Source organism: Podarcis erhardii (assembly GCF_964252035.2).
Source record: "Podarcis erhardii genome assembly, chromosome: 2".
NCBI lineage: Eukaryota > Metazoa > Chordata > Lepidosauria > Squamata > Lacertidae > Podarcis > Podarcis erhardii.
The window spans coordinates 109,712,744-109,725,453 of NC_138498.1; the positions used below are offsets into that span (position 1 = coordinate 109,712,744).

The 12,710-nt window shown below is 44.4% G+C and overlaps 1 protein-coding gene across 1 annotated transcript; it reads right to left on the reverse strand.

Moving 5' to 3' along the window:
• Positions 1-4,289: 4,289 nt before the first annotated feature.
• Positions 4,290-10,942, reverse strand: LOC309335186 (olfactory receptor 2G3-like; the record flags this gene model as incomplete). The annotated part of the gene is made up of 2 exons (XM_081850061.1): positions 10,858-10,942; positions 4,290-5,255 (listed from the first exon to the last, which is right to left on the reverse strand). Exons 1-2 carry the CDS (start codon positions 10,936-10,938, stop codon positions 4,290-4,292), a joined length of 1,047 nt encoding a protein of 348 aa, XP_081706187.1. The 5' UTR covers positions 10,939-10,942.
• Positions 10,943-12,710: the final 1,768 nt, after the last annotated feature.

A 12,710-nucleotide genomic window follows, 5' to 3' on the forward strand; every position in this document is an offset into this window, starting at 1 on the left:
CCCAGGCCGCAACGCACACGTAGGCCACCGGCGTACCTTGAGGACTATGAATGCGACCTTCCGGGCAGGACTGGAACTTAGAGGGGAGGGGTGTTATGTACTGAGTTGAATAGGATCCAAACTGCAGCAGTCTGATTGGTCCTAGAACAATAGGCTCCAAAAGGCAGCAGTCTGATTGGTCCTAGAACAATAGGATTCAGAATGCAGCAGTCTGATTGGTCCTAGAACAATGCAGCAGTATGATTGGTTAGCAGGAACCACCCAATCATGCTCCAGATAGAAGTGAATCCACAACCTGATTGGCCTACAGTAGAATCCTGGAATTAGCCAATCATGTGCAGCCCATTGTGTAAATAATGTATATAAAGCAGATACTTTGAGGGGACATTCATTCATTCCTCCTCACCACTATGAGCTGAATAAAGAGCATGAAATCACTTTGCGACTCTGAGTATATTTCAGTTACCCAGCCTTTTGGCGTCCGCCACCTTTTGCCTCCCCTACCTCCCAGCCTTTTCTCTCGCGTGGGACAAAACAGGTGTTCTTTTCCCTTTCCCTTGTGCTAGCTGTATCGCAACAGCGGCAGAAGCTTTAAATCTATAAGGAAGATGAAATATACTTGGAGTCGAGTGTGAATTTCATGCTCTTTATTCAGCTCCTAGTAGCAATGAATGAAACTTTCCCCAAAACGTCTAGCTAATATATACATTATTTACACAATGGGCCCTGCGTGATTGGCTAATTCCGGGCTGCTCCTGTAGGCCAATCAGGTTGCGGATTCACTTCATCCAGGAGCCTGATTGGCTGCTCCTGCAGGCCAATCAGGTTGCGGATTCACTTCCACCTGGAGCTGGATTGGGTGGCTCCTGTGGACCAAGCAGACTGCTGCATTCTGGATTCTATTGTTCTAGGACCAATCAGACTGCTGCCTTTTGGATCCTATTCAACAGTTGCCTTCCTGTTGCCACCTCACCTGTGTGGTACATAGAAGAACAACATCCTGAGTTGTGTACAGGGCCGTCTTAAGCATATCTGGCGCTGTGGTGCAAAGATCCCTCCAGTGCTCCCCCCCACCCATTTCCCAGAGTTTTTTTAAGGAAAGGCTGCTCCCGCCCTCGCGCTACTGCCCTGCGCTGCCCATGCGCGACCGGGCATCAGCTCCTGCGGCAGGATCATGGTGCGGGGCTGGGCAGCCAGGCATGATGGGGATGGCATGGGAGGCAGGCGGGGGTCTCGTCCAGGCAGGGACAGGCGAAGCGAGTTGGGCCATCCACATCGCCGCAGCAGAGAAGCGCGCTCACTCAGCTGCAGTCTCCCCGTCCTTGCTTGGGGAGGAAGGGGGGGAGAGAGTGACTGGGAGGGGATTGGGCAGGGGAAGGAAATGCGGTTCATGTGAAGGAGTGCAGAGGTGGTAGGGGCAGCAGGAGGAGGCAGGCTCCATGCAAGGCGGTGGAGAAGCAGGGGAAGGAGGGAGGGGCGCTGGGGGCAGCAGTTGCAGCGTGTAACCTCGAGCACGGGGATGTTTCGAGGTAGAGTGGACAGGGGGAGCGGTGGTAGAGTCACATTTATTATGCACAGAGCTTGGGATGCAAGCACACACCACGCAGCCGAGGAGGTGGTGTGTCGCAGAGCTAGTGGAGAGAGCTCCGGACGGCAGGAAAGCATCCGGAGCCTTCCTGCCTCCAACGGGTGCTGGAGGCATGCAGGCACCAAGCCCCCGCTCCGCCTCGCTCCCTTCCCCACTTTCCCCTCCCTGGGCTCTCCCCGGACTCTCCGCCTAGTGCTGCCACTGCTTGGCGCCCTGACTCGCTGCGCCACTACACCCAATGGTAAAGACGTCCCTGGTTGTGTAAACTGGAGAGAGAGAGAGATGTTTTGCTCTGTGTGTTGAACTTTGGGGTTCCTCTGGAAAATAAATGGGGTAGCAAGATCTAGTGGGATGTTAGTGCTGTGAGCTCCTCCATCCTGTGCTCAGGTTATGTATATGTGTAAATAAAACCATATATTCTAAAGATACCAGTCTCTGCTAACCTTCAAATGGTGGTCTGGGAGGAAGGAACCACTGGAATCTCTCACCGCTCAAAGACTGTGCATAACATTGCATATATAAGAACATAAGAAGAGTTTTCTGGATCATGGCAACGACCAGTGCAGCATCCTTTTCTCACAGTGGCCATCCAGACAGGTTATTGTTTCTTTGTGATCCCACCTTTAATGCTGTTTATACCTGCAAATATTTGGGATAGACATGCTGCTTTGTTTCTGTGCATGTCATATTTCAGTACACACCATGTAGCTCCTGCTGAAATCTTGTAACTTTTTATACCGTAAACCTTCCAGTTTAATTTCTGTTTTTGTTGTGTGGTGTAGTGGTTAAGAACGGTGGACTCGTTATCTGGTGAACTGGATTCACTTCCCCGCGCCTCCACATGCAGCTGCTAGGTGACCTTGGGCCAGTCCCACTTCTCTGAAGTCTCTCAGCCCCACTCACCTCACAGAGTGTTTGTTGTGGGGGAGGAAGGGAAAGGAGAATGTTAGCCGCTTTGAGACTCCTTCGGGTAGTGATAAAGCGGGATATCAAATCCAAACTCTTCTCTTCTACTCCTCTAGATGCCAATACTGCAGTATCATTGGGGAAACATTCCAAGACATCAAATGTGTGCGGATGCCCAGGTATAAATCCACCACTAATTTGGAATAATATTTAATCATAACAAATAAATTAAAGAAAGAAGTAAACATCTAGCAATTGGGAAAATGTGAAACTTTTTGGATGGATAGGAATTCAGTAATAAAGATGAACATAAATAAATCCTATTTACTGATGTCAAATGTACCACTGAAGGTGAGCGAAACTTTACTTCAAAAAATAGGAAGAACTATTCAAATTTTTATGAGCAGGGACCATAAAGAAGGCTGATCGCCGAAGAATTGATGCTTTTGAATTATGGTGCTGGAGGAGACTTCTGAGAGTCCCATGGACTGCAAGAAGATCAAACCTCTCCATTCTGAAGGAAATCAGCCCTGAGTGCTCACTGGAAGGACAGATCGTGAAGCTGAGGCTCCAATAATTTGACCACCTCATGAGAAGAGAAGACTCCCTGGAAAAGACCCTGATGTTGGGAAATATGGAGGGCACAAGGAGAAGGGGATGACAGAGGACAAGATGGTTGGACAGTGTTCTCGAAACTACCAGCATGAGTGTGACCAAACTACGGGAGGCAGTGGAAGACAGGAGTTCCTGGAGTGCTCTGGTCCATGGGGTCATGAAGAGTCGGACACAACTAAACGACAACAACAACAAGAAGCCCAGAGTAGCAGCAAAAACACTCAACCAAAAGGGGTTTAGCATTTCCTAATGGAAAACGTTTTTAACCATGCTGCAATCTAAAATATTGGTTTACAAATTCTAGAGTATCAGAAGTGGAAGAAGCTGGCCTGCCCTCTGCAATTAGGGAAAACCCACCCCTTGGTGTACTGTGGCGGTGAAAACCTCTTGACAATAATCATAAATGCAATCTCTAAAAATATCTATTCAATATAGAGAAAATTTAGGAGCACATCAAGAACATGAGAGTCTACTGGATCAGGTGAGGCCCATCTAGTCGTCTCACAGATGCCTGCGGAAAACTAGCAAGTACAAGAGCACTCTATCCTCCTGCAACTTCTAGAAACTGGTATTGACAGAGGATGTAGAAAATAGTCATCGTGACTAGCAGCCAATGATAGCTTTAAAAGAGGGTTGGAGAAAAGCATGGAGGACAAGGCTTTATAGGTTGGTGGCCATCACTGCCTCCTGTGGGAGCAAGCGCCAACATTTATATATGCACTTTGAGGAGAAATAATTTCTTTTATCTTTCGACAGTCAGCTTTGTTTGAGGTCCACAAGTTCTGGCGTGATGGGAGAGAGAGAAGAGGGGGCATGAGCTAGATATGAGATGAATGTCCTGCTCCAGCACTACCATCTCCTGTCTGCTGTGGTGCCTATGTATCATAGTAATCTGTGAATAAAATATTTTGGTAGAAACAGAAACCTGAATTTGAGTACTCTGTGAAGAAGCAAGAGCCAGAACAGAAAGAAAGATAGATTCATTTATTTTCAACATCTCCACCCCACCTTTCTATAACAATTTCATTAAAACAATATTACAGTATCATAAGATTGCAGTAATCATAACAGCAATAAAACATTCACAAAAGAAACATTCATTAATATACGGCCTAAAAAAGCAACAGATTCCCACAGGAAGGGGAATCATACAGATGATTAATGAGAGATTTTATTATTATTAAAAGTTAGGAGCTATTGGGATTCTCTTCATTACCCTTCCAAGAGCTTTGTGTACCTCTTTGTTCCTCAGGGTGTAGATTAGTGGATTTAGCATGGTGGTGACAAATGTATAGAAAAGGGAGACCATCTTTTCCTGGTCACGGGAGTAGCCGGATCGGGGCTGGAGGTAACTAAAAATGGCTGACCCGTAAAAGAGTGACACCACGATCAAGTGGGAAGCACAGGTGTTGAAGGCCTTCTGCCTGCCTTTGGCTGAGCGGATCCGTAACACAGCTGCCACAATGTAGGCATAAGAGATGGTGATCAGGCCCACTGGTAACAGAAGGACGGCCACAGTGCCAAAAAAGAGGACAACCTCATTGAGTGAAGTGTCCCCACAGGCCAATTTGATAAAGGCGGGCACCTCACAGAAAAAATGGTCTATTTGGTTCTCTCCGCATCGTGGAATCCTAAATGTCAACACGGTCTGCACTAGTGAATTGCTGAAGCCACTAACCCAGGAGATGGCAGCCATTGTGAAACATACAGAATGGTTCATAATGGTAGTGTAGCGCAGCGGATGGCAGACTGCAGCATATCGGTCATACGCCATAAAAGCCAAAAGGACACATTCTGTGGAGCCCAGAGCAAGGAAGATGTAGAGCTGGGCCACACAGGCACCATAACTGATGGTCTTGCTTTTCCTCCAGAAGTTCACCAGCATCAGTGGGGCCGCACTAGTGGTGAAGCAAAGGTCAAGGATGGAGAGGTTGCAGAGGAAGAAATACATGGGGGTGTGGAGATGGGGGTCCAGTCGTGACACCACAATGATGGTTGTGTTTCCCATCAGGGTCATCACGTAGCAGATCAGGATAATGGCAAAGAGCAGCATCTCCAAGCGTGGGCGGTCAGCCACTCCCAGTAAGATGAATTCTCCTTGGTAGCTTTGGTTGCCTTCTTCACGTGATGCTTCCCTGTACATCATCTGTAACATCAAGGGGACCTTAATGAATCACAGACAACCAGCAAATGGAAGCAATAATTATTTGGCTGGGAGATTGTGCTTTCTCCAAGAATCATAATTTGCATGCCACCTTTCTATATTGCTATGCACAAGGCGGTTTACAAGCTGAAGAAACCACAAAATAGACAGCAAAGATTGCACACCTAATAACGAACTGATCCAATGCAAAGAAGCCATAATAAAAACGTAACTTTAAAATAAAACAACTTACATCAAATAAAGCAATATTCAATAAGTAAACTGTAAACTTAAATATCAGCAAATAATAATTAAACAGTTTACACTTAACAATTACAGTGGTATCTCTGGTTACAAACTTAATTCATTCCAGAAGTCCGTTCTTAACCTGAAACCATTCTTAACCTGAGGTACCACTTTAGCTAATGGGGCCACCCGCTTGTGCCGCGCCGCGATTTCTGTTTTCATCCTGAGGATTTCTGTTTTCATCCTAAGGACCACAATGGCCCTTGTGGTCTCTTCCAACTCTATGATTCTAAAGTTCTTTTTAATATATATATATATATATATATATTTATTAACAATTTTTTGTTTAAATCACAATGCCAATAAAACAGTACAATATCACATCTCTTAACATAGATCTTTTCACTTCTTTGGACTCCCTCACATCTCCCGCTCCTGAGTTCCTGGTTATAATTTTATTCAGCAAATTTATCCCCTTATTTTTAATCTTCATCGCTAATTTTCCAATGTTATATCTCAAATTTTGACTATCGTTTTATTCAAATCTTAAAAAGTTTAGATATAACCAACATATTCCAAAATTTTTATCATTTCTTAAATTTATCTTATCTTCATAATTCACTTCCTTAAACTCAATGGTGCCCAGTTGTTTATACTCTAGCATCCTTCTTAACATTCATACAATTTACAATATTTTTGTAAATAAATCTTAAATTTCATCCAATCTTCTTCCACCGTCTCCTCTCCCAGGTCTCGGATTCTGCCGGTCATCTCAGCCAGTTCCATATAGTCTATCAGTTGCATCTGCCACTCTTCCAGTGTGGGTAGATCTTGTGTTTTCCAATGCCTGGCGACAAGTATCCGTGCTGCTGTTGTTGCATACATAAAAAATGTTCGATCCTTCTTTAACACATTCTGGCCAACAGTGCCCAAAAGAAAGGCCTCTGGTTTCTTAGGGAAGGTATACTTAAATACCTTTTTCAGCTCATTATATATCATTTCCCAGAAAGCCTTCACTCTAGGGCAGGTCCACCAGAGGTGAAAGAATGTTCCTTCATTTTCCTTACATTTCCAACATTTGTTATCGGACATGTGGTACATTTTTGCAAGTTTGACTGGGGTCAAATACCATCTATATATCATTTTCATAACATTTTCTTTCAAAGCATTACATGCAGTAAACTTCAGCCCAGTAGTCCACAACCTCTCCCAGTCTTCAAACATAATGTTATATCCAATGTCCTGTGCCCACTTTATCATAGCCGATTTGACCGTTTCATCTTGTGTATTCCACTTCAGCCGCAAGTTATACATTTTTGAAAGTACTTTAGTCTTAGGCTCTAACAATTCCGTCTCTAGCTTTGATTTTTCCACCTGGAATCCTAGCTTTTTATCAAATTTAAAAACTTCTTTAATCTGAGCATAATGTAGCCAGTCTCGCACTTTGTCTTTCATTTTCTCCTGACTCTGCAATTTCCAATTATCTCCATCTTTTTCTAATATTTCCCAATACTTCGGCCATTTGGCCTCCATATTGAGTCTTTTCCGGGCCTTAGCTTCCAATGGTGAAAGCCACCTTGGAGTTTTATTTTCCAATAAGTCTTTGTATTTTGTCCAGACATTAAACACTGCTTTTCTGACAATATGGTTCTTGAAATTCTTATTAATCTTAACCTTGTCATACCATAAATATGCATGCCAGCCAAACGCATTGTCAAAACCTTCCAAATCTAATACATCAGTGTCCTCGAGAAGCAGCCAATCTTTCAACCAGCTATGATTCTAAAGTTCTTAACCCGAGGTGGTACTACTGGCTTAGTGGAGTCTGTAACCTGAAGTGTTTGTAAGCCAAGGTGTTTGTAACCCGAGGTACCACTGTATAATAAAGATTTACTGAACTATAATCAATAAAAATAATGGCAACTCACAATGCATGAAAGACCAGAAAACCATATGAAAGGATCAAATTGAGAAACAAGGACACACAACTTTTAAAATTATTGGCTTTTAATGGATGGTCCTGTGGGTCCTACTCTACAATTCGATGAATCTATGAGCCCTCACTAGTGTTCAATTTCATTCAGCAGAGTTTTCCTCCATGTATGTTCGAATCATCTTCCACCTTGTTTCCTCACCCTTAATTCTAGAGCAGGGCAGTCCAACCTTCCATACCAAGTGGGCCACAAGAGAATTTCGACACAGCTGCACACTGCCTTGCCATGCAGGGCAGGGGAGCGAGGCCAAGATTTGAGGGGGTCCCCTCATGCTGCTTTCCCAAAGCCAGAGAAGCGAGGGCTGGGCTTTGGGAAGGAGGCACAATGCTCCGACGGCAACCTAGAACCTTCCCACCTTCTTCCTAAAGCTGGAAAAGCACTAACTGGTCTTTGGGAAGGAGGCAGGGGGACCCTATGACCCTGTCAGACCCCTCGCTCCTCCTTTGCAAAGCCCAGCAACTCACTTATCCAGCTTTGGGAAGGCGAGGGCTGCAGGTGGTGGGCAGCATACGGTGCTGAGGGCCGCCAAAAAAGGCCTTGAGGGCCGTGTGTTGGACCACTCTCTTCTAGAGTATACTAGGGATCCAAGTGAGAACCACAAAGTGGGAGAGGGTGCTCAGCAGCGATTGTGTCATCCTTTAGAAGACATCTGAAGGCAGTCCTATATAGGGAAGTTTTTTAAATATTTAATGTTTTATTATGTTTTTATATATGTTGGAAGTGGCTTGGTCAACCCAGTCAGATGAGCAGGATATAAATAGTAAAACTGTTGTTGTTGTTGTTGAATAGGACGTCCCTATTTTCATTGGAGAAATGCTGGAGGGCACATGAAAGGGACCACATGCAGTGATCTTTATGTTGTGATCTTTAATAAATGTACCCACAACCCAGAGGTTGACTCTCATGCTCCACTGAGAGCATTCTCCTCCAACTGCTGCTATCCAACACTTTCCCGTCCTCAGAACTGGATATTGCCTATGCTTTGAAAATCCAAGTATGAGAGCTGCATTGATTTAGGGAAGATAAAGTGTGGGACAGCAACAGGTGGAGAACAATGCATGGACGTAGGGGAATTGAAGGAGGCACAAGCAGTTCACATTCCACATTAAGCCAAGGTATGGGTGGACCCTTAATTATGTTTCTGCCTGTTGTAACAATTGTAAAGTGCTGTGGTAGATGCCGTGTGATTTTCAATTGCATTTTAATTGTTTTAATTTCTGGCGTTCTATTTTGTTGTGTTACAAATTGCATTCTATACAATAGAAATACAATTATTCATATACAATATCTATATGTATATCCATATACCATATTCATTTATATCTATGCAATATTCATATTTAATACGAACAACCCCACAGAGCACTTGAATGAAGCTTGCGGATCACTAGTGATCTGCACACCACAGTTTGACATCCTCTGTTCTTATGGATTATATTACTGGCTAAAAAAACCCAAGAGATCAAGGGGAGACAACTGTCTGTATTGTTAGTCCTACTCAAAGTAGACCCACTGATGAATTTCAGTGGCTCTACTCTGAGTAGAACTTAGTTGTCTGCAACCCAATTTGACAGTTTATGGGGGCAAGAAAGCTGTGGGGTTTGGTTTCCCCCCTCACATACGTTTAAAGAAGATTGGAAAATTTTTATTGAATACCGTATTTTTCGTTCTATAGGACACACCGGACCATAGGAGGGGGAGAACAGAAAAAAAAAATTTCTTGTTCTCCCCCTCTAAAACAAGGTGCGCTAAGGTGCATTCACCCAAAGCCTCCAGAGTGCAGCTTGGAAGCCTGGAGAGCGAGAGGGGTCGGTGCGCACTGACCCCTCTCGCTCTCCAGGCTTCAGTGAAGGTAACCCGAAGCCTTTGGAGTGTAGCGGGAGTTCCCGCTGGGCTCCAGAGCCTTCAGGTTCCTTTCGACCTGCTCTTTGGGGCTGGCGGTGGGGGGAATAAAAAGAGAGAGACAAAACAATTCTGTGCCAGTAATTATTGGGAAAGGGACTGAAAATAAAGGAGCATGGTGATAATGATGATTTAATTAGTGAATCACTTCCTATAAAACATCTCAAAGTGATTTAATATGACATGGATTAATATGCCAAGTTTTCAACCCATGGACTTCCTATGGGCTTATTTGGGTTTTGTTATGTCTTTTTTAATGTGTTGTTTTTTTGTGTGGGTGTTTTTGGTTTATTATGTATTTTGTATTCTCATTCTATGTGTTCTTATGTTGTGAACGGCCCCGGGATCTTTGGATGAAGGGCAGTATACAAATACAACCATAATAATAAATACTGAAAACTGTGTTTTGCTCTGGTTTCCGACTCTCCCACAGTTCTGTAGAACTGAAAGAGGTGCAGAAAAAGGCAAATGGAAACAATACAGTAAAGGAATAGAGCAACTTCAAACAAGGAATGTATAAGGAAGTTGTGGGGTGGGGGTGCTCAGAAAGAAAAACCAACAGAGGACACTTCTAGATGGGTGTGTTATTGCATGTGTCTTCTGCAACATGTTATTGACACAGTAACAGTGAATTAAAGGGGCCCCAGACCATTAGGTCCAGTCGTGGCCGACTCTGGGGTTGCGGCGCTCATCTTGCTTTATTGGCCGAGGGAGCCGGTGTACAGCTTCTGGGTCATGTGGCCAGCATGACTAAGCCGCTTCTGGCGAAACCAGAGCAGCGCACAGAAACACCGTTTACCTTCCCGCCGGAGTGGTATCTACTTGCACTTTGACGTGCTTCCGAACTGCTAGGTTGGCAGGAGCAGGGACCGAGCAACGGGAGCTCACCCCGTTGCTGGGATTCGAACCGCCGACCTTCTGATTGGCAAGCCCTAGGCTCTGTAGTTTCACCCACAGCGCCACCTGCGTTCCCCCAACAGTGAATTAGTAATGGATTTATCCTGCTTTAGGGCTTGTCCACACTTCCTCTTGCTCCCCTGCTTTCCCCTGGGGAAAACTGCTCTTTCTAGGCAACGGACAAGCGGATGTGTCGACGAGCCCTCAGTTCTGCGACGCTTCCCCAACGCTAGCGTGTTATTGCTGTACAGATGCAGCATGACAAAAATAATCTGGAAAAGCTGTGGTATAAAAAGTTACAGGGTTTCAGCAGCATGTTACAGGTTGTGCACTGCTTGGAAATGAAATAGTATGACTATCCGAAATCTTCTGCAGGCGCAAACTGTATTAAAAGTGGGGTTGGGTATGACCGCTCAGAGAGCACCATGAGGGCAAATCAGAACAAATATGCATTAAAGAGCGTTTCTGGGGAGGCAGCTGCAAAGGCCAGTTGGCACAAAATTTTGCAAAACCACAAGGACTAGAAACCTCCGGCAGGAGTAAATAAAGCAAATTACAGTACTCACCTCTGCATGAAGGAAAAGGCTGCTTCCCATAGATCGAAAGACATAAACTAAACGCCACTTAATCTCAGCTCTCCTTTTCATCTCACGTATACAAAGTTATTGTTCTTTTGCTGGGTCGGCCCCTTCCTAACCTCACTTCTGTCTTCGTAACAATCGCCTTCCCTTCTTCCAGTTCGTTTCTAATGTGAGGACTAAGGATACAACTTTTCCTTCTATTCCAGGGATGAATCCGTATTTGTCCTGCTACTTGTAGGAAACCAGAGCAGTCAGCTTGTCTTGGGGCTTCGCTCCCATCAACAGATGCTTTTATGGTTCGAAGCTATGGCCAGAGATCACAGGCTGTGGCAGAAGTTGGCTTGAGGGAGAAGCTGGCAGCATGGAAGGAGAAAGTCAAGCAAAGAGAAGCAGACAGGTGTGGAGAGGTACAAAGAGGCAGGTGGGCAGACAAACAGACAGATAGATGATAGATGTGGAATGTGAAGAAAGGAAATGCTGTGTCCCCAGGAAGGAGTCCAAGGATTATAGACTATGATGAATTAAATGTTGATGTGTTTACTTGTGACAGAAAAAAGAGGTGAGAGAAAGGAGTTGAATGCAGGTAGAAGTTAGATGGGAGGAAGCGTCCATTCTTTGTGTGTGTGATTGTGGTGGGAAAGGGAGAGAGTAAGATCAGGAGAATGGAAATAGATACGAATATAGACTATCAGAAAGGTTGGAAAGATAGCTGTAGAGCCTCAAAGATTAAATAAAAGGGAGAAGCTGGATCTTCCCTCTCCCCGCAACTCCAGCATCTTTGCTATTCTGGCCGAGAAATGCACCCCAACCACATGTACCTAGAGACCTCCCCCAGCTTAAGCCTACTTCTTGCAGGGCACTGGAGGGGAAGGGAGCTGGCTTTTTTGGGGATCTTACTGAAGAAGGGGCTGTTGTTGCTGCATCTCCAGAATCTAGTGGACAATGCAAGGAAGTTTCCTGCACATCACGGAGCCTCAGGGAATCAAACTTCAAGCTGAACAATTAGAGGCAGGCTCCCTATTAAGACATGCAGTCCCAAAGGCCAGCTGCCACTCGCATGACATCCTCAGGGAAGGCGACTTTCGTCAGAGTTCTTTCGTCATTTGCAGAAGAACTTCAAACTGCTATAATTGTGCCCAAGTTGTGGAATTTGTGTTGCAAGTTCGGCAAAGTTATTAACTGTTAGTTTATTGATTCTTCGTTTGGACCCTTTATGTGCTTCTTCCTTGATGCTGCTTTTTGGTTTGGCGACTATTGGTGGCAATCCAGCCAGATGGGCGGGGTAGAAATAAAATAAATAAATAAATAAATAAATAAATAAATAATGTTTTCTGTTATTTTTAATTCTTGTTTTCATAGTTCATAAGGTGCCTTGAGCTGCTGCTTTTGGGAAGGGGAAAGTGGATCTGATTTGCTCCTGTGGTCTATACAGTAGATTACTAATTTTTTTAAATCCTGTCTGATTCTGTAGGAAACTGTAGCTCTGTGAGGAGAACAGGGGTTTTCTAATAACTTTCAGCACCATAAACTTAGGGTTGCCATACATCCGAAATTTCCTGGACACAGTCAGTATTCAGCCCTTGTAAACAGCGACTGAAACAAAGATCTTTTGAATCAGCCAATAAGTGTGGAAAACTCTTGGCATGGCAATTGAAAAAGAGACAAAAACTGAACACAGTCACCAATCTAGAGATTGAAGGGAGAAATATCCAGAAACCAGAAGAAATTAGGAAGTGTTTCCAGAGATATTTTAAAAAGCTCTATACCCAAGGGCCACAAGAGGAGGAGATAGACCAATTTTTGGAAACAAATGGACTACCAAAACTTGCTCAGGAAAA